At 42.1% G+C, this 23,061-nt stretch overlaps 1 protein-coding gene across 1 annotated transcript in view; it reads left to right on the forward strand.

Moving 5' to 3' along the window:
• Positions 1-23,061, forward strand: part of DNAH9 (dynein, axonemal, heavy chain 9) — a 556,281-nt gene that overhangs the window by 237,710 nt on the left and 295,510 nt on the right. The window contains exons 31-32 of the mRNA XM_006863433.1: positions 1,273-1,560; positions 17,350-17,560. Coding sequence (XP_006863495.1) covers positions 1,273-1,560; positions 17,350-17,560 — 499 coding nt within the window. The remainder of the gene's footprint in view (positions 1-1,272; positions 1,561-17,349; positions 17,561-23,061) is intronic.

Below are 23,061 nucleotides of genomic sequence, written 5' to 3' on the forward strand. Positions count from 1 at the left end.
TCCTACAGCACCACACCAAGACTCCTTAAAATTCCTTAAAATGGATGGTCTCGCCTCCCCTGAGCCGGTGGGCATACTGCTTCCTCCAGCCTGACTACATTGTTTCCTTGACAGCATTTCTCCCTCATCTGTGCTTGGCCATGTTCTACCCCCTCAGGCCTTCTTTACGTATCATTTCTCCAGCAAAGTGTGATTCACAGTCCAGGTGCAGCCACCATGTTCTTGTTTTTCATTGCACGCTCAAGTTTTTCTTTGTAGCATGTTATCACAGCTTTAGTTAACTAATCATCTGTTATGAAGCAGGGATTTCCACCTCGATGTGTTTGAATTTGTGAGATCTGCTCTGAACCACAGACTTTACCTTCTTCCTTCCCCACCCACCCCCACTCCCACCCCATGCTGCTCTAGGATGCAGAGTCCACCCTCACTAGTGTGCTTTCTGCTGTCAGAACTTGTGACCAGTGGGTCCTCTGCCTTTGAAGACATTTTTGAGGAATGATTATTATTATTATTGGAAACCTTTTTTTCTCAAGGAATCTGAATGCCCCCATGTTATAGGAATAAGGAGTTTTGGTAGTGTAGTGGTTATGAGTCGAGCTGCTAACCTGAAGGTCAGTAGTTCAAAACTACCAGCTGTTCCATGGGAGAGAGATGAGGCTCCCATAAAGATTAATAGCCTCGGAAACCCTGTGCAGGGTCGATATGAGTTGGAACCGACTCTATACTACATAACTGACACCTGGTGTGGCACTGTGGGCTAATGCATCAGACTGCAAAGTCGTTTGAACTGCAAGGTCGATGGTTCAAGCTCACCAGCTGCTCCTTGGAAATCCTATACGGGGTTGTTATGGGTCGACACTGACTCGACAGCACTTAACAACAACCACAATAGGAATAATATCTTAATAAAACATGACAAAGTACCTCTAATGTATGCCTTGGATGAAGAATCTCTTGGTGGAAGGGACAGCCACAAGTCTTCCGCCTTGACAATCCTTCTTCTTTCTGAATGCACAGGAGTACCTAGAAAAGCTTAGTCTCCCTGACTCCTACCCCTTGCGTATTGTCATCCCAGCTAAGAACCAGCAGCAAGTTCCCACCGGGAACAAGGCTTCCATGATCACAGTCTTCCTAGTCACACGTCCTCTCCCATAAGAAATACCCTGACCCTCACGGGGACGTGAAATGACATCAGTTGTGTGGACACCAGCCTGAGAGCGTGGTATCCTGTACACATCAGACTCTGTTCTAACCTACAGTATCATCCCACAGGACCACTATGACTGGGGCCTGCGGGCTATCAAGTCTGTCCTCGTGGTAGCGGGGTCCCTGAAGCGAGGAGACCCCGATCGGCCTGAGGACCAGGTCTTGATGCGCTCTTTGAGAGACTTTAACATCCCCAAGATTGTGACCGATGACATGCCAGTGTTCATGGGTCTAATTGGGGACCTCTTTCCTGCCCTGGATGTCCCCCGGAGGAGAGATCTCAACTTTGAAGCTTTGGTTAGAAAAGCCATCCTGGATCTGAAGCTGCAGGCTGAGGACAACTTTGTGCTTAAGGTATGTGGACATCTCCCTCCCAAGAGTCTCTTTGTCTCTTGACTCTTTTCTTGTTGTTAGGTGTCTTCCAGTCGGTACTGACCCATAGAGACCTTATGTACAGCAGAACGAAACACTGCCCAATCCTGGGCCAACCTCACTATTGTTGCCATACTTGAGTCCATCGATGCTGCCACTTGGCCAATCCATCTCATTGGGGGTCTTCCTTTTCTTGGACAACGGTTTATCCAACATATTTAATCAAAAGCCTTGCTTTAGGTGTATAAATATGTATCTGTTGTTTGTAAGTGCTGTCGAGTCAGTTCCAACTCAAAACGACCCTGTATAGGGTTTCCAAGGAGCCATTGTTGGCTTTGAACCACTGACCTTGCCATTCAAACCGACGTTGTGGTCCAGTGCTTATCCTCCAGCGCCACACCAGAACTGTTTTTGTTGTTGTTGTTGTTGAGTGCCATCGAATCAATTCCGACCCATAGCAACCCTGACGAGGGTTTCCAAGGAGCAGCTCATGAGTTTGAACTGCCGACCTTGCAGTTCAAACGGCTTTGCAGTCTGGCGCATTAACCCACAGCGCCACACCGGGACTGTTGCTAGTTGCCATTAAATCAACCTGGTCCTGTGTCAATTTCCTCATCATTGGTATGCTGCAGTCCATAGCTGGGGCTCCCTATGTGCGTTGTGAATGTCTTCTAATGTAAGGCTCCCTTTCTATACTGGACAGTGTGCTGTTGTGATCTCTAGGATTTTCATTGGCTAGTTTTCAGAAGTGGTTTTCCAAGACTTTCTTCCTAATCTCTCTTAGCCTAGAAGCACATTATGATTTGAATTGTGCCCCCCAAATAATGTGTGTTGTAAATATTAACCTCTGTGTCTGTGATTGGAGTCCTGATGTGACCCTATAGGATAAGCACTGGATCACGGACCACAAGAACGGCAGTTCAAACCTACCAGTTGCTTCTTGGAAACCCTATGCTGGATTGCTATGAGTTGGAACTGACTTGATGGCACTTAGCAATAACATGTCTACGATTATAATTCCAATTGGAAGCAGATTGTCTTTGTTATATTAATGAGGCATGATCACTGTACGGTTTATCTTGAGTCAATCTCTTACAAATTTTTTATTGCGAATGGAATTGACTGAGGATCTACAGAACACATCATCAGTTTTAAGTTCAACAAATCACATATTTCATTTTCTCTCCGTGACTGCAATTCCCTCAATGTGGCATTACCTCTCTTTTTCCCTGTCTGGTTTCTGTTCCCATGCCTCCTCTATTTCCAGCCACTCTGACTTTTGTCCTTTGGTAAATGCTGCCCTTTGTTAGTGTTGTTGTCCCCACTATACCTGTCCACTGCTTGACTGAAAATGGAGCCGTTGGGCTGAGTTCACTTCTAGATAGTTGAAGAATGACCAAGGCCATAGTCTTGAGGTTCCACTAGTCTCTATCTGACCAAGAAGTCCAGTGTGTTTTATTATTTTGAGTTTTGCTCCACATTTCCTCTGCTACACCCTGGGCCTTCTAATGGGATCCCTTTCAGAGCAGTTGGTAGTGCTAGCTGAGCACCATCTAGTCATCTGGTCTCAGGGGCATGGAGACTGATGGCCGTGTGGCCCATTAGTCCATTGGACTCATTGTTTCCAAGCAGACTCAATTTTTATTGTTCTATTGTTCCTTTGTCCTCTGGACAGAGATCCCTAGTTGTACCTTAGGTGGCGGCTCATGAGCTTTTAAGATTCCGATCCCTACTCACCAAAGTAGGATGTAAACTGTTGTCTTTGTTGACTCTGTATGCCCATTGACCATGGTGTTCCCAAGGCTATGGCCCTGAGTCCCCAGACCCAGAAGCTCATTCACTCAAGCTGTTTGGTAATGTCTAAGACGTTGTCATAATTTTGCCCCTTGTATGATCCACCACGGAGCTCTGGTGTGGTGCTGTAGAATAAACACTGGACTGCTGGCTGCATGGTCTTTGGTTCAAACACATTGGCTGCTCCTCAGAAACCTTGTAGATGGTCGCTATGAGTCAAAACTGACTCAACGTCACTTAACAGCAATAATGACCCACCACATTCGTGGATATGTTAGCAACAAAGGTAAATACCCATGTGCTTACCTGTCAGATCTGTATATATATGTGGGTAATCTCTCACTCTCACCCACACCCATTCAGCCTGTGTATCTGTCCATGTATCTACCTGTAGACTTCTGTTATGAGACACTCTCTTTATATAAATATAAAAAAGATTAAACAAGTAAGAAGAGGATGGATGGACTAAGACAGATGTCAAGACACATGATGATTTCCAAGGAACCAAAAAAAATGCTAAAGAAACCAGGATTCTACCCCAGAATCGACAGAGCAAGAAAGGCATCCATCCTCTAGAGGCAGCAACCGGAATTCAAACTTCCAAATTCGAAGTTTCTGTTTGCTAAAGTCATTCATTTGTACTATTTCTGTTATAGTTGTTGCTGTAAGTGTCGTCAAGTCAGTTCTGACTCATAGCGAGAGGGTTTCCAAGGAGCAGCTGGTGAGTTTGAACCACCAACAGTGTATTTAGCAGTCCAATGCTTATCCTACAGTACCACACCAGGACTCCTTCTATGGTATAGACTAGAAAACTAAGAATTTGGAACTGTGGATGAGTGGGATACTGCTCTAACAGATATCCTAAAACAAAATCAGTTTGGAATTGGGTAATATTGTTGTTGTTGTTAGGTGCCATCGAGTTGGTACTGACTCACAGCGACCCTATGCACAACAGAACAAAATACTTCCCTGGCCTGGGCCAACCTCACAATTGTTGCTACGCTCGAGTCCATTGATGCTGCCACTTTGCCAATCCATTTCGCTGGGGCTGTTCCTCTTTTTCTCTGACCCTCCACTTTACCAAACATGATATTCCTTCTCCAGCGACTGGTCCCTCCTGACAATATGTCCGAAGTATGATAGACGAAGTTTGGCCATCCTGTCCTCCAAGGAGAACTCTGGCTGCACTTCTTCCAACACAGATCTGTTGGTTATTTTGGCAGTCCACGGCACTTTCAATATTCTCCTCCAACACCATACTCAAAAGCATCAATTCTTCTACAGTCTTCCTTATTCACTGTCCAGCTTTCACATGCATATGAGGTTATTGAAAATACCATGGCTTGGGTCAGCACACTTTAGTCCTCAAGCTGACATCTTTGCTCTTCAACACTTGAAAACAGTCTTGTGCAGCAGATTTGCCTAATGCAATACATGGTTTGATTTCTTGACTGCTGCTTCCATGAGTGTTGATGGCTAATGAGTAAAGCTGAAATAGGTTTAAGGTGTTGAATAGTAAAAGCCTAGAGTGCCTTGAAGAAGCATTAATAACATGATGGGCCTCACAGACAACTCTGGTATGGGTTCAGAAGGCAGTGAGGAGAGCACTAGAGAATCTTGATCATCTTAGATAATGCATATGGTGCCAGCAACAGAATGCTGCTAGAAATGTGGGTATGTGGTAAGGCTTTAAAAAGAAATGCTGAATATGTGATTATAAAATGAAAGAAGGGTAATTCTTTTTATGGTTACAAAGAACTTGTCCAAGTTATGTACAAATGTTTGGTGGGAGGTGGGATTCATAAGTAATGAACTTGGATATTTGGAAAGGAAATTTCTAAGCAAGATCTTAAGGAGGTCAAGTCATTTCTTCTTGCCAATTTTAGTAAATACAAGAGGAAAGAGAGGGACTTAAAAATGAAATATGCAAAATGAAAACAAAGCTTAGAGATTTGGAAAATTCTCTTGTACAAAATAAGAACATGTGTCCTAGAATTTTCATCAAAGAAATGGCTACACAAACTTTTGTTACGGAGATTAAGCCTGTGACTGATGGATCTAACCAACTACCGCAGTGGAAAAATCAGAAGCTTAGACTGAAAGACACAGAGGAAGAATAAAAAGAGATAACAATGTTTGCCTCTTAGAATTTGTACAGGTAGGAAACTGGTCAATAGAGTGATGTACGTTGTTCTCCAGGAAAAGAAAAGAATTATCCTGGAGCAACTCAGAAACCATCAGAACTGTTTGAAGGAGCGTGAGACGCACAACTGATTCATTCTCAAAGGACAGGACCATAGCCTCTGGGGTTTAAAAGAGTCAGATATCCCCAACACAGTTCCAAAGTGAGGGACTGACAATAAATTGTTCAAAGGGGATGGGCCCAGTGCCAAAGTGGAGGGGATAGATCTGCCATGCCTAAGGGGTAGAAGAATGGGGTCTACCTGGTCTGAGGGGTTGGGATTGTCACACAGATTGACTAGGAGAATATATCTGTGCCCATTCCAAAGAGACAGGTCCCCCAAAACTGAGAAAATCATTGAAGACTATCATTAGTATCACATGCAAGTACAATTTTGCAGAAGATAACTCATAAATGGCTGCAACAGAACAGGGAACTGCCAGAAATTCAAGTTGGATTCAGAAGAGGATGTGCAACTAGGGATGTCTTTACTGATATCAGAAAGAGCAGAGAACACCAGAAAAATGTTTACTTGTGTTTTATTGTCTGTACAAAGCCTTTTGCCTGTGTGGATCATGACAAGCAATGGACAACATTGCAAAGAATGGGAATTCCAGAACACTTAATTGTGCTCATGAGGAACCTGTACAGAGACCAAGAGGCAGTTGTTTGCACAGAACAAGGGGATACTGAATGGTTTAAAATGAGGCAAGTTATGGGCCAGGGTTGTATTCTTTCATCATACTTAATCTGTATGCTTTGCAAATAATCCAAAAGGCTGGTTTATATGAGGAAAACTCATTAACAACCTGCAATATGCCAATGATGCAATGTTGCTTGCTGAAAGCAAAGGGAACTTAAAATACTTACTGATGACGATTAAGGGCCACAGTACGGATTGTACCACAAGGTAAAGAAAACAAAGATCCTCAAACTGAAGCAATAAATTTGTTGTTGTTAAATGCTGTGAAGTTGCTTCCAACTCATAGCTACCCTGTGTAGGGTTTCTAAGGAGCAGCTGCTGGATTTGAACTGCCAACCTTGTAGTTCACAGTCCAGTGTTGATCATGCAACACCACACCAGGAGTCTGGACGAATAAATAGCATCATGATAAATGGAACAAGATTGACATTGTCAAAGTCTTCATTTTGCTTAGCTCCACAATCAAGATTCATGGAATCAGACCTCATAAAAGTGTTCAAGGGCAAAGACGTTAGTTTGACAACTAAGATGCCTTTTTAACCAAGCCATGGTATTTTCTATAGCCTCATCTGCATGTGAAAGTTGGGCAATGAATAAGGCAGACAATAGAAGAACTGATGCATTTAAGTTATGGTGTTGAAGAAGAATATTGAAAGTACCATGGACTGCCAGAAGAACAAACAAATCCTTAGAAGCCAGGATGGTGAGACTTTGTATCTCATACTTCAAACATGTTATCAGGAGGGTCCAGTCCCTGGAGAAGGACGTGATCCTTGTTAAAGTGGAGGGTTGGTGAAAAGGAGAAAGATCTTCAATAATCTTCTTGGTGCAGTGAGAGCAGCAATGGGCTCAAGCTTAACAACAATTTTGAGAATGGTGCAGAACCAGGCAGTGTTTCATTGTAGTTCATAGGATCACCATGAATCGGAGCTGACTTGATGGCACCCAAAAACAACAGCAATAACAATATTTATTAGAAATGCCAAGGAATCTACTAAAAAGCGTCTAAATCTAGTTGTTGTTGTTGTTGTCATGTGCCATCGAGTCGGAACCGACTCATAGCGACCCCCTGCACAGCAGAACGAAACAATGTCCGATCCTGAGCCAACCTCACTACCGCTGCCACACTTCAGTCCATCAATGATGCCACCTGGCTGATCCATCTCGTTAGGGGTCTTCCTCTTTTTCTCTGACCCTCCACCTTACCCAGCATGACATCCTTCTCCAGCGACTGTTTCCTCCGGACAATATGTCCAAAGTAGGAGAGACGAAGCTTAGCCATCCTGGCCTCCAAGGAGCACTCTGGTTGCACTTCTTCCAAAACAGATCTATTGGTTCTTTTGGCAGTCCATGGCACTTTCAGTATTCTCCTCCAACACCACAACTCAAAGGCATCAATTCTTCTACGATCTTCCTTATTCACTGTCCAGCTTTCGCATCCATATGAGGCTACTGAAAACACAATGGCCTGGGTCAGGTGCACCTTAGTCCTCAAGCTGACATCTCTGCTCTTCAATACTTTAAAAAGTTCCTGTGCAGCAGATTTGCCCAATGCAATACGTTGTCTGATCTCTTGACTGCTGCTTCTGTGAGTGTTGATAGTTGATCCAAGTAGAATGAAGTCCTTGACAACTTCAATCTTTTCTCTGTTGATAAGAATGTTGTTTATTGGTCCAGTGGTGAGGATTTTTGTTTTCTTGACGTTGAGATGTAATGCATATCGAAGGCTGTGCTCTTTGATCTTCATAAGTAAATGTTTCAAGTCCTCTTCACTTTCAGCAAACAAGGTTGTATCATCTGCATATCACAGGTTGTTAATGAGTCTTCCTCCAATCCTGATGCCACATTTTTCTTCATAGAACCCAGCTTCTCGTATTATTTGCTCAGCATACAGGTTGAATAAGTATGGTGAAAGAATACAACCCTGTCTCACACCTTTCCCAATTTTAAAACATTCAGTGTTCCCATGTTCTGTTCGAGCAACTGCTTCTTGGTCTAGGCACAGATTTCTTAGAAGTACAATTAAGTGTTCTGGAATACTCATACTTCTCAATGTTGTCCATAGTTTGTCATGATCCACACAATCGAAAGCCTTTGCATAGTCAATAAAGCACAGGTAAACATCCTTCTGGTATTCTCTGCTTTCAGCCAAGATCCATCGGACATCCGCAATGATATCCCTTGTTCCACGGCCTCTTCTGAATCCAGCTTGAACCTCTGGAAGTTCTCTGCCAATGTATGATTGTAGCCGTTTCTGTATTACCTTTAGCAAAACTTTACTCGCTTGAGATATCAAAGAGATTGTCCAATGATTTCCGCATTCTATTGGGTCACCTCTCTTTGGAATGGGCATAAATATTGATCTCTTCCAATCAGTCGGCCAGATAGTTGTCTTCCAAATTTCTTGTCAGAGGTGAGTGAGTGCCTCTTGTGCTGCCTCACTAAATCTAAATCTAGTAGAAGAATTTATCAGAGTTGCAGAATGCAAGATCAACACACAACTACCAAGTCGGATATCAATCCAGCAACAATGAGTGAGCTGAAATGGAGCTAACGGACAGCTGCATTGAGAGTATCCTGTACTAGAGTGAAAGCCCTAGAGGTAAATTTACACCTGGGTGTGAACGACGTGTACAATGAAAATGATAAAACGCTGCTGGAAGACAGAGACTTAATCAGATGTAAAGACATTGGGTGCCTGAACATTGGAAGACGTAATATCATCACTAGGGCTGTACGGTATGTATGACCTGTCTTAGTTATCTAGTACTGTCATAACAGAAATGCCATAAATAGGCGTTTAGCAAACAGAAATGTGTTTATGCACAGTTAGAAGGCTAGAAGTTGGAATTCAGAGACTGTAGGGGAAGATTTTCTCTCTGTGTTGTTCTCTGAGGAAAGGTCCTTGTCTCGTTCAGCATCTCTTGGCTCCTTGGTGATCTTACAGCATCACGTCCATCTTCCAACGTCTCTGCTTCCCTAATCTGCTCCTTTTATGTTTTATAAGAGATTGGCTCAAGACACACCCCACACTAACCCTGCCTCACTAACTTAAATAAGACAATGCATTCCCAAATAGGATTATAACCACAGGCATGGAGATTTGAATCCACAGAACATATCGCAGGAGGACCTAATTCAGTCCAGAACAACCCAAAGTGATCTACAGATAGAACACAATACCAATCAAAATCCCAACCATATTTTTTATAGGAATAGAAAAAAAGAAGTCTCAATTTCATATAGAAAGGTTTCCATATTGGAGACCTCGAACACCCATAACAATTTTGAAGTAGAACAGAGTGGGAAACCTCACACTTCCTAACTTCTAAATGTATCACACAGCTATAGTAATCAAAACAGCCCAGTAATATTTAAATGATAGATGCATAGACCAATGGAATATAATTGAAAATTAAGAAGTAAATTCTAACACCTGTGGTTAATTGCTTTTAGCTAAAGGAGCTGAATACATTCAATTGGAAAGGAACAATCTCTTCAACAAATGGTATTGGCAAAACCGTATTTCCAGAAAAATTAAGGTACACCTGACCCATGCCGTGGTATTTTCAGTAACCTCATATGCATGCGAAAGCTGGACAGTGAATAAGGAAGACCGTAGAAGAATTGATGCTTTTGATTCATGGTGTTGGAGGAGAATATTGAAAGTACCATGGGCTTCCAAAAGAACCAACAGATCTGTGTCAGAAGAAGTGCAGCCAGAGTGCTCCTTGGAGGCCAGGATGGCCAAACTCTGTCTCTTATACTTCGGACATGTTGTCAGGAGGGACCAGTCGCTGGAGAAGGGTATCATGTTTGGAATTGTGGAGGGTCAGAGAAACAAAGGAAGACCCCCAGTGAGATGGATTGGCAAAGTGGCAGCATCAAGGGGCTCAAATGTTGTCCATTGTGAGGTTGGCCCAGGACTAGGCCAACAATAACATCTATACACACCAAAAAAAATTCAGAATGGATAAAGAACCTAAATGTTAAATCTAAAACCATAAAATTCTTGGAACAAAGTTTGGGGACCTTTCTTCAATGATAGATAATCAAACACGGAAAAGCATGCACAAGCAATAAAAAACTAAAGCAATAGCTGAGACCTCATAAAAGTTAAATGCTTCTGTTCATCAAAAGGCTTTAGCAAAAGAGTAAAAACACAATCTACAGACTGGGCTATGGAGCAACTGATAAGAGTTCACTATCTAAAATAGGTAGATAACTTCTACAACTTAATAGCCAAAAGATAAAATAACCCAATAAAAAAACTGGTAAAGGACCTGAACAGCGATGTCACCAAGAAGGACATTCCAAAGCCAACAGACTCATAATGTCCTTAGCCGACATGTAAATGCTAATCAAAACCAGGATGAGATATTGTTTTACTACCACTAGGATGGAGATGGTTCAGATAATAATAATTACAATTGTTGGAGGGGATGTGGAGAGATTGGAACCAAATTCCATCATTGGAACCAAATTCCAACCAAATGCCAAATTTCTGAGAAGCATGGCCCAGCCAAACTGATATGAAGCCTTAACCATCACAGCCAACGTTATTCACTCCTTGGACCTCATTAAGTTGGTGTTCGCTACTACCACACGTACCTCATTAATGTTCAAGATAGTTGGGTAGTAATTTTTAAGTATTGTCGTATATGTATAATGTCTGAAAACAAAATAACCAACAAGTGAGGAGTGAGTGTATATGTTGTAAGCATGGGTATGTATTTGGGAATGTATGTGACTGTATGCACATGTAACCCTATATAAATAAACTAAAGTGTACAGTGAGCACAGTTATGGATACTTCTTAGACATAAGCAAACAATTCACGGAACTGTTATATATATATATACTCCATTTTTAGGCTGTGATGTTTACGAGAACAGACCTCTAGGTCTTTTCTCCCAAGGAGTTTCTGGTGGATTCAAACTGCCAACCTTTTGGTTAGCAGCTGAGTCTATTTACAATAAGTGCCTTAATCATTATACGGAGAGTAGTAAATTAGCATCCATATAACCTTACATTGATGCTTGAAATACCCTCCCATAAGCCAGGGCTTGGACCTTTATGCCACAGTAAACGAAGGCTTCAAAATTTCTTGGAAAAAGGGAACTGAATGATCATGGAATTTTTCCATGAATATTTTGAAACTCCCTCGTATATTCCAGACAAATACCTACAGTCACAAAAATGTAAACCATGTATTGGCCTTCCACTCTTGTTGTTGTTGTTGTGATGTGCCGTGGAGTTGGTTCCAACTCATAGCGACCCTGTACAGGGTTTCCGAGGCTGTAAATCTTTATGGGAGCAGAAAGCCTCATCTTTCTCCTGTGGAACAGCTGGTAGTTTCGAACTGCTAACCCTGACGATAGCAGCCTGATTCATAACCACTACGCTACCAGAGTTCCTTCTGGTAAATGTAAAATGTAATGAAGAAGAGGGTGTCAATATTGTCAAACCTGGCAATATAAAAGTAAAAGTCATGTGGCAGAGAGCAGGCTACAGATTGGGAAAACAAAGAGGGAAGGATAGGGTCACATATACATAAATCTTGCAAAAATAAAGTTACAGAAGAGCAACAAATACTTATGATCTTGGGGAAAAAATCATTCATAACGGAATCATATAGTCCATCAGCAGCTTTCCCCACTTTTTGGAAAATGTAGCATGGTAAAGTTACAAAGTAAAAGAGTCATAGGAGGTACTTCACTTGCTACCCAGTCAAAAGATGAAATAACTCAAAAGTCCGTCCACTGATGGGTAGATAAACTCACTGTGGTCTACCTCTATGGTGGAACACTTTCAACAATAAATAGTAAAGGAGTACTGATACATGCTACACCATGGATAAACTTTGAGAACATTATTCTAAAGTAAAAGAAGCCAGTCACAAAGGACCACATTTTGTACGATTCTATGTACATTGAATATTCACAATAGACAAATTTATAGAGGTAGAAAGGAGATTCACTGTTGCCCAGGCCTGGGATGAAGTGGATGCGATGGACTGCTAATGAATGCAGATTTTTCATTTGGTTTGATGAAAATGTTCTAAAACATGTGGTGATGGTTGTGATTATATATCTTTTAAAAAGCTTTGAATTGTACACTTTAATAGGCAGATAGGAATTCCATGGTTTGTGAGTTATAGCTCAGTGTTATTGTTAAGTGCCATCGAGTCCGTTCCCACTCATAGCGACCCTGTATATGGTTTCCAAGGAGTGACTGGTGAGCTTGAACTGGCAACCTTGCAGTTCAAAGAGTTATTAAAAGAAAGGGGGGAAAGTTCACGGAACTAGAAATCAGATATGACACAAATCAGTCTGTCTAGGAATCCAATATGGCGTCTATTTGACAACTAGAGTCTCAGTTCTCCCTCTTCCCCTTCACCTTCCTTCCCTTCTTTTATTCCTTCCGTATGTTCTTTTCCTTTTCTTCTTACTTCTTGTTTAAAGGCAATGGCCTCAGATAAATCCATGCTTAAATTCCTCCAAAGCTTTCCATAGTATTTAGAATAAAACAGTAACTCCCAAGCCCTGCAAATCTGATTCCCTCATTCCACTCGTCCATCGTTTTCTGTTCCCTGAACTCTCCAATCTGGATGCTGGATTTAAACTTCTGCACTTACTATCATCCCACTGTTGTTCACATGACTAACTCTTACTTCCGTTCCTGTCTTAGCTCGAATGTCACCTCCTCAGGCCTCTTCCTGACCACTCTCTTCATTCCTATCAGGTCCGATCCTGCATTAAATTCCTTCAAATACAAAAACAGACTCAGGATTTGAGACTTTACTTTTGACCTGAAAGCAAGAGTACAGCCAAGACTTGGAATTGAGAAGATAAAAATATTGAAGCTATTAAACACAGAACTCGAATTGATATCTAAATAAAATTTTCAGGTGCAACGGAAGCTGATTCTGTTGCCTCCAAAACAGACATTTTTCTAGAACCTTTATGTTGAGCTTAGTGGTGCAACTCTCCACCTAATTTCTTGGTTGTACAATTCCAGAATTCTTTTAAATACCTGTCTCAGTTAACTAAAAAAAAAAGTCATTTTCTTTCTGAATCAATGTTGTTTTAGATAATGTGGAATAAATTAATAAAATGTGTATGTGCACACTTGGAGAAGGGAACTGCCCCTTATCTATCACTGGGTCAGCATTTTGGCTCATTTCTCCTTCCGTTTGCTCTCTTCTGCTTAGTGATATTATAATGGAAAATATGAAGAAACCTGATGAATAATAAAGTTCAAATATTTTCACTCATGATCAGAGGATGCCTGGGGTGGCTCTGTAGGATCAGCACTGGACTTCAAATCACAATGTCGGCAGTTCAACCGGACTAGCTGATCCTCAGAAACCCTACACACGATTGCTATGAGTTGGAATCAACTTGACTTGATGGCACTTAAAACAACAACAACAACAAAGTATGATCAGACCCATTCAACCTTTCCAGGTGTCATTTGCTTTCAATAAATATTGGAGTAGTACTTGGTGTGTACCTTATTTTCTGAAAGACACTGGAAATAGAGAAAAAGCACAGTTCTGCCTGCTTCCCAGGAGTGGTTAATCTAATAGGGACACTACGGTACAGTGAATTCTTTAATAGGGTTCTTTTAGTCATAGTCTTTCTAACTCCCACCAAATGATGAGGTGGGAGCATGCAGCTGGGGTGTAGGAAACTTTTACTGTGGGATTGGTCGGTTTTACGATCCCACTGAGTTTTAAATGAGCCATCTCAGAAGCAGGAAAGGCAGGGAGCATCTCATGACCACCAGGAATGCAGAACCAGGAGAGGAGCTCATCCTTTGGACCCTGAGATCCTTGCACAGAGAAGTGGCAGAGATATGCCAGCAGCCGCAACAGAACCAAGAATATACGAGAGAACAGAGCAGTGTGTTTCTTGGTCCATGGAGCAAGTAAAGCTGAGTGCCTTCAAGCAGGAAGCCCGCTTGTGGAGTGGGGTTCTTCCAGGTTCTCAATAAGAGAAACTAGATTTGCTGGCACAAGTTGCTGGAGCCAACTGCCTTTGGGCTGAAGCCTATGCTGGCATGTTCTTGGGCATTTCTCCGCAGCCAAAGCATTTTGTAACACTTCCCTGAACAGGGCAGAAGCCAAGGGGCTACAATGGCTGAGAGATGGAGGAACAGAGAGAGGCGTGCTGTAGGCATGGTTGAAACAAGGCACTCCTGACCCCAAAACTCCTGTATGCTGAGCACCTATAACCCTGAATTGTCATCTGTTAACTTCTCTGGTGTGGCACTGTAGGATAACAAACTCGACCAAAAGGTCAGCTTGAATCCCAAGGTCGGTGGTTCAAACCCACCAGTTGCTCCTTGGAAACCCTATCCAAGGTCACTATGAGTCGGAAACAATTTGAAGGCACTTGAAAACAACAATAATGACACACACTCATCTCTGCCAAGAAATTTGAAAGACAACTCTCTGGCCGACTGATTGGAAGAGATCCATATTTGTACACATTCCAAAGAAAGGTGACCCAATGGAATGCGGAAATCATTAGACAAATTCTTTGATATCCCATGCGAGTAAAGTTTTACTATACTATAGAAATGGCTGCAAGCATACATTGACAGAGAATTTCCGAAAGTTCAAGCCAGATTCAGAACAGGACGTGGAACGAGGGTTATCATTGCTGATGTCCGATGGATCTTGGCTGAAAACAGAGAATACTAGAAAAGTTTTTGACTGTGCTTTATTGATTACGCAAAGGCTTTCAATTGTGTGGCTCATGACAAACTATGGACAACATTGCGAAGTATGAGTATTCTGGAACACTAACTGTGCTCGTGAGGAATCTGTACATGGACCAAGAGTCAGTTGTTCAAACAGAACATGGAAACACTGAATGGTTTAAAATTAAGAAAGGTGTGCGACAGGGTTGTATTCTTTCACCATACTTGTTCAACCTGTATGCTGAGCAAATAATCTGAGAAGCTGGGTTATATGAAGAAAAACGTGGCATCAGGATTGGAGGAAGACTCATTAACAACCTGCAATATGTAGATGATACAACCTTGCTTGCTGAAAGTGAAGAGGACTTAAAATATTTACTGATGAATATCAAAGAGCACAGCCTTCAGTATGGATTGCATCTCAATGTAAAGAAAACAAAAATCCTCACCACTGAACCAATAAACAACATTCTTATCAATGGAGAAAAGATTGAAGTTGTCAAGGACTTCCATTCTTGGATAAACCATCAACACTCATGGAAGCAGCAGTCAAGAAATCAGACTACGTATTGCATTAGGCAAATCTGCTGCACAAGACCTTTTTAAAGTGTTGAAGAGCAAAGATGTCAGCTTGAGGATTAAGGTGCGCCTGACTCAAGCCATGGTATTTTCAATAACCTCATAAACTGGACAGTAAATAAGGAAGACCGTAGAAGAATTGATGCTTTTGAATTATGGTGTAGGAGGAGAATATTGAAAGTGCCTTGGACTGCCAAAGGAACTAACAGATCCATTTTGGAAGAAGTGCGGCCAGAGTGCTCCTTGGAAGCCAGGATGGCGAAACTTCGTCTCTCATACTTCGGATGTATTGGAGAAGGATATCATGTTTGGTAACGTGGAGGGTCAGAGAAAAAGAGGAAGACCCCCAGAGAGATGGGTTGGCCAAGTGGCAGCATCAATGGGCTCAAACGCATCAACAGTTGTGAGGTTGGCCCGGGACCGGGCAGTGTTTCGTTCTGTTGTACATATGGTTGCTATGAGTCAGTACCTAACAACAACAATGCAATAAACACTATGAGTTAAATGTGGCCATTTTAATGGCTTATTTAACACAGCAGAGAAGCAGACGGTGGAAAGGGAGAGATGGCTAGTGTCTGGATTGGTAAAAAAAAAAAAAAAGGTTGGAGGTATGTCTGACCTCTGACCTCCACCTCATAGAAATCAGCCTTGTGCTGATGATTTTCTGTTTCATTCTCCTGCCTCCTTATGAAGTCAGAGGAGGTCCTCCACATCATTTTCCCAGAGACAGATACAGTACCACTGCAATCATGGTAAGTTCTAGAATGTAGGATGTAGGCATGAAGAAAGTACTATAGAAAAAGTACAGGCATGTAGCATGTACCCCAGACTGAAGGTTTCCTAGAATGGACCAGATGAGGAAAGGAGAAGGGCGTCTCCCAAACAGAAAGGCAGCGTGTGTCAATGTATATGTCATCTCAACAGAGAGACGATCGCTGAAGAATTCAAGTAGTTGTATGGCTAGAACATGTGTTTGGGGGATGGTGAGAGGATAAGAAACATAACTATGGAGGTCTGCAAAAGCCAGACTACACAAAGCTTTGTAAGCCAGGCTAAGGATGTGGGACTTCATCACCAAAAAACTGGAGAACCACCAAAACAATAGGGATAATGATAACGTGGTCAGATTTTCATTCCAACAAGTGTATTCCTGCAGCAGCATGGAGAACTGACTGGAGCTGAAAAGGTGAGCCTGGAGACCAGGTAGAAGAAGAGAGCGGAGATCATCAGTGCTGCTGGTATCCCCAAGGGACCCCTTGACTTGTCTCATCAAGCCATCTAACCAACCATCTTATGTCCTATCCCATCTCAAGTCTTCGTTACCTCTGTCTGGAATATATCCTTATTGCTCATGGTCTAGGCAAACTCCTACTCATCCCAAAGCTCCCATTCTAATGGCCCTCCTCTCTGAAGACTTCTTGTTCCCTTTATCTGAACACAATCAGTTGCTCCCTCCTCCTAGTCCCCACATAACTTTATCAATGCCTCCATAGCATTACTTAATCAATGTATATGGCAATGATTTATAAACATGACTCTCTCCTACAGCATACTATGAGATTGTAGAGGACAGAAAAGTCATCCCTGTATATCCATCACCTGGTACACTGTAACTCTTAGTTAATGAGTAATGATTATATGACCGGATGATAAATAAGTAAATAAACAAACCATCTTTCTCCAACATGTAGGACTCCCCTCAATCCTCCCTCCACTGTTGACTTTGAGCCTGGATCACAGAAGAGCAGTCTGGATGTCGGTGAGTGACAAGTTAGCCACTCTGGCTAAACCCTGTGTCTTGCAGGTGGTCCAGCTGGAGGAGTTGCTGGCTGTACGGCACTCTGTGTTTTTGGTGGGTAATGCAGGCACTGGCAAGTCTCAAGTGCTGAGGTCCTTGCACAAGACCTATCAGATCACGAAACGTCGACCCGTCTGGACTGACCTCAATCCCAAAGCAGTCACAAATGATGAACTCTTTGGCATCATCAACCCGGCCACGCGAGAATGGAAGGATGGTAAGAATGGGATCTCATTTACCTAACACTGTTGTAACACAAATTTCAAGAACAGAAATTATTTTCTCACCATTGTGGAGGGTAACAGTCCAAATCGGGTTCTTGGCCATGTTGATTCCTTCATTGCTGAAAGTCCTGTGTGTCCCCGGGTTTCTCTGTGTTCCTTGGCATATAGACAATCCCACATGGCGTGTGCCTTTCCCTCTATGTGTGCCTGTGTCTGTTCTGCTCTTTTATAACTTAGAAATGATTGGGTTTAGGAACCACCCTATGCTGGGAATACAATTTAATTAAAGATTAAATCACAGACCTCTTAATGGATAGATTAAATAACATTGCATGGTGACTGTTGATCACATTACACTATCTTAGGTATAAGGTCATTGTTGTTGTTGTTGTTGTTAGGTGCCATTGAGTCGGTACTGACCCGTAGTGACCTTATGCACATCAGAATGAAACACTGCCCAATCCTGGGCCAACCTCACTACTGTTGCCATGCTTGAGTCCATCAATGCTGCCACTTGGCCAATCCATCTCATTGGGGTCTACATCTTTTTCTTTGACCCTCCACCTTACTAAACATGATATCCTTCTCCAGTGACTGGTGCCTCTTGACAATGTGTCTGAAGTATGAGACAAAGTCTGGCCATCCTGGCCTCCAAGGAGCACTCTGACTGCACTTCTTCCAAGACAGATTTGTTCTTCTGGTAGCCCATGGTACTTTTAATATTCTCCTCCAACACCATAACTCAAAAGCATCAATTCTTCTACAGTCTTCCTTATTCACTGTCCAGCTTTCACATGCATATGAGGTTATTGAAAATACCATGGCTTGGGTCACGAGCAATTTAGTCCTCAAGCTGACATATTTGCTCTTCAAAACTTTAAAGAGATCTTTGCCATAAAATCATTACAACACATTATATTATGGAAGGAAATCTGCTCTATCCAGAGCCAACTGATTCAATGTATCTGCTGATTGTATCCACTGCCATCATGTTGATTATGACTCATAGCTATCCTATGTTGTTGTTGTTGTTATGTGCCGTGGAGTTGGTTCTGACTCATAATGACCCTGTACAGGGTTTCCGAGGCTGTAAATCTTTACTAGAGCAGAAAGCCTCATCTTTCTCCTGTGGAACAGCTGGTAGTTTCGAACTGCTGACCTTGCGGTTTGCAGCCCGATTCGTAATCCCTATGCTACCAGACAGGGTAATACCACTCCAGAGGGTTTCTGAGACTGTAAATCTTTATGGGAGCAGACAGTGTCATCTTTCTCTCCCAAATGTTTATACTTAGCAACTCAACACTTAACCCACTGTACCATCAGTGTTTCTTACTTGAGTATATCCACTTAAATATAGAGACCATCTCAAGAATATATTTGATACATTGAACACTAATAATGACTGAATACTAGATGAGTTGTGTTCTGATACCAAGGACATCAAGCATGAAGAAATCAAAACGTCATTAAAAAGACAGGAAAATTTTAAAAGACCAAAATGCATGTCAGAAGACATTTTGAAACTTGTTCTCAGATGTATCATAGCTAAAGCAAATGAAGAAAACGTCATAAAAGAGCTGAACAAAACTTTTCAAAGAATGGCTTGAGAAGACACAGTAAAATATTATGATGAAGTTTACAAAGACCTGAAGTTAACCAAATGGAAAGAACACACTTGGCATTTCTCAAGCCGAAAGAACTGAAGAAAAAATTCAAGCTCAAAATGCAGTGTTGAAGGAATCAATGTGTAAAATATGGGCTGACAAAGGAAGCATCAAAAGGAGATGGAAGACTTACACCTATGGAAGCAGTAGCTCAAAAGAGGGAACAAGTCCTTACAGCAAGAATCATTCCCACCCCCTCCACACACAGAGTAGACAGGGATGGGCAACTTGGACATTGGCTACCCAAAATGGGGGGCGGGGGGCTACAAAGGCAAGAAGTGACTGGCTTACAAGCTTTCAAGAGGGAACTAGACCCAGAGGGCCTGGAGGAAGGTAGAATCTCCAGTGAGTAGTATTCAATCTGACTAGGCAGGCCTGATGAAATGCAGATGGGTCTCTTGTGATACAATATTGAATAATTGTTATCAGGATTGACTGTGAGGGTTGGAAATGTAAGGGTGGACGTTTTATAGCAAGGAGGGGAGTGATTGACTTTTCAGTCTAGGAGCGGAGGTCCTAGGACCATCAAGGGAGAAGAGCAGAGAGTGGGACCCTACCCAGAGAAGCAGTGATGCCTGAAATGGAGGCAGAGATGATGATGTGGAGCTATGGAGCAGCTGAAGACTCTAGACCCAGAGATGGAGAGCGACTGTGTGCTGAAGACCTGGGGGGCACGGGGGAAGGATTGCATGGAGGGGATTGTAACCATGGCAATGAGACAATATACAATAGAATGAATGTAAAACGTCACATAATTCACAATAAATCATTTAAGAAAAAAAAGGAGATGGAAGGACTACAAAGAGTCACTGCATCAAAAAGGCCAGTGTTCAAACATTTCAGGAGACAGCAGATGACCAATTACAGGTGGTTTTGAAGGAAGACATTCACACTGCACTGACGGTCCTGTTAGCAGTTAGAACAGGGAAGAGGGGTTTACTACAGAACAACCACAGCAAACAACAGATGTGCTGCATCCAATCAGAAAGCACAAACAGGACAAAGATTTCTAAAGGGACTTTCCCAAAAATCAGGTGTGCGCAGAGAAGACCAAGAGTGACGTGATGTGATGGGAAAGAGTTATCAGACCCAGGAAGAAATGACCAACTATGGGCTTTAAATAAATGTAGAAAAATGTAGAGATCAGAAGAATATCATCTTTGTGAGAATGTCTATGCTTTAATAAACCTCTTTGATAAGGAAAAAAGAAAGCTATCAGGAGACCTTGAGTCTGCCCTGGAGAACAACAGCATTATGAAGCAAAACCAAGAACTCACCTGGAGCTCTCCTTACTCATGATGCAGTACCCCATTCTCATCTTTGTGAGAACATCTATGCCCTAGTAAGCCTCTTTGTTTGCTCAAACTTCTGTCTCTCTGGCTTCTTTTGTGTGTGTGTTGTGCCTACGCTTTACTGATTCTTTGGAGGGATAGTGGGAATGTACCAGGACATGTCAGCTGTGAGATAACAGAACACGTGAAAAACAAAGCTTCAGGTATTGAGAGAATACCAATTTAGATGTTTAAACAACTGGATGCAACACTGGAAGCACTCACTCATCGATGCCAAGACATTTGAAAGATGGTTATGTTACCAACTGAATTGAATAGATCCATAGATGCGCACATTCCAAAGAAAGGTGACGCAACAGAATATGAAATTATCAAGCAATATCAATAGTACCACATGTAGGTAAAATGTTGCTGAAGATAACTCAGAAACAATTACAGCCCTCCTCGCTTTCAGCAAGCAAGGTTTTATTATCTGCACAGACCAGGTTGTTCATGAGACATCCTCAAATTTCAATGTCACATTTTTCGTCATATAATCCAGCCTTTTGTATTATTTACTCAGCATACAGATTGACTAAATATGGTGAAAGAATGCAACCCTGGTGCACACCTTTCCTAACTTTAAACCATTCAGTGCCCCCTTGATTAGTTTGTACATTGCCTCCTGGTCTAAGTACAGATTCCTCATGAGCACAATTAATAAGTGTTCCGGATTACTCATTCTCCACAATGTTGTCCATAGCTTGTCATGATCCACACAATCGAAAGCCTTCGCATAGTCAATAAAGCACAAGTAAACATCTTTCTGGTATTCTCGGCTTTCAGCCAAGATCCATCTGACGTCAGCAATGAGCCCTCATTCCATGTCCACATTATAATCCGGCCTGAACCTCCAGTAGAAAACAAGGAAGCAATTTTGGCTTGGAGGGAACCTCAGACATTTGGATATTCTCTTTCTTTGTGGATCTCTTCCAGAGAGGGTAAAGATAAAGCAGAGCAGGTATTTGTGTTGTAATTTAGTGATTCTGGGCACAAATTGTGGCACAGAGCTTCTATGTTGACTGGGAGTATATTTAAGAAACAAGGAATAAGAATAGGGGAAGCGATATCTCATTCCTAAGGAACTGGTGAGTCTAACATCCTGCAATCTAGTTCAGGTAGTAGGGAAGCTCTCTCCATCCTGAGCAAAGAGAGATGCAATGGAAAGACTCAAACAATTCAAAGGACTTTTGGGCCTTGTGAACCTCAGCTTTCACTACTCTGAGAGCTGAAGAACCAGATGAGGTCCAGCTACCACTAACAACCTCTCTGGTCAAGATCGTATAACGTCCACAAAAATAATATTCTACAGTATCCTACTTTGGTGAATAGCATCTGGAATCTTAAAAGCTCGTGAATGGCCAGCTAAGGTGGAGCTATTGGTGTCTTCATGTATGAAAGACTGAAGAGTGATGAGAATTGAAGATGCTTGGAATCAATAGTCCAACAAACTAGATGGTACTTGGTTACCACTAACAACTGCTCTGAAAGGGATCACATTAGACGGTCCCAGATAGAGTGGAACAAAATTCCTCAGAAAGACGATGGAACAACCTGAGACTATGGTCCTCAACCAACCCTTTGGGTTGGAAAAGGAACTCACCCTCATAGTCTAATTTTCACACAATCAATATGTAGGTATATAGGGGGACAACAACATTAGTAAGGTCTGCTCACCAGGGAATGGTGAATCATTCAAAATCAAAAGGGCAACATTTACCTAAGGACAAAGTTGAGAAGGGATGAGAAGGAGGGGGGAAGCACAGGGAGGAAGCGAGATAGCCATTGTTGCAGGGAGGAGATTGCAGTCATTGAGAGGAAGCAAGGTGTATGATTTGTTGAATGTAAAACTGACCATCTGCTCTGTAAACCTTCACTCAATTCACAATAAAACGTTTCAAAACAAACAAACAAAAAATCATAGTAAAAGGCCCTGGCTAGAGTGGGAGAAAATTGTGGAACAAAACTCAAAATCATAAAAAGACTTGATTCACTGGCCTGATAGAGACTAATGGAACAACCCCACTTCATCTTCCTCATGCCTCCCTGACTGTGGCCCTTAGGAACTGAACCTTTTGTTGGGGATCACCTTTCAGGCAACCAATAGACAGGCCTATAAAGTAAATAGTAACATCCAAGAGTAATGTATTCCTCAGAACAATCAATCGTTGGAGACCCAAAGGGCAGAATTTGCCAATAAAAAACCCAGAAGGTAGGAAGGACAAGAAAAAAAGGGTGAACAGAAATGGGGTGTCCAGGAAGGAAGTGGGAAAGAGTGCTGATGGATTGAAAATCATGCTGCAAAACAAATCGTGCATCAATGGTTGAATGAAAAACAAAATTGCTCTATAAACTTTCAGCCAAACCATAGTTAAAAAAACAAACAACCCCCCACCCCCACAAAACCACTATGCCTAGGTGAGCATCCAGGTGATGCTGAAGACTTTTCAAGATATTGGAAAGAGTCTTGACCTGTGAGACAGCAAAAGGGATGATAGA

This window comes from Chrysochloris asiatica, unplaced genomic scaffold (genome assembly GCF_000296735.1).
Source record: "Chrysochloris asiatica unplaced genomic scaffold, ChrAsi1.0 scaffold00054, whole genome shotgun sequence".
NCBI lineage: Eukaryota > Metazoa > Chordata > Mammalia > Afrosoricida > Chrysochloridae > Chrysochloris > Chrysochloris asiatica.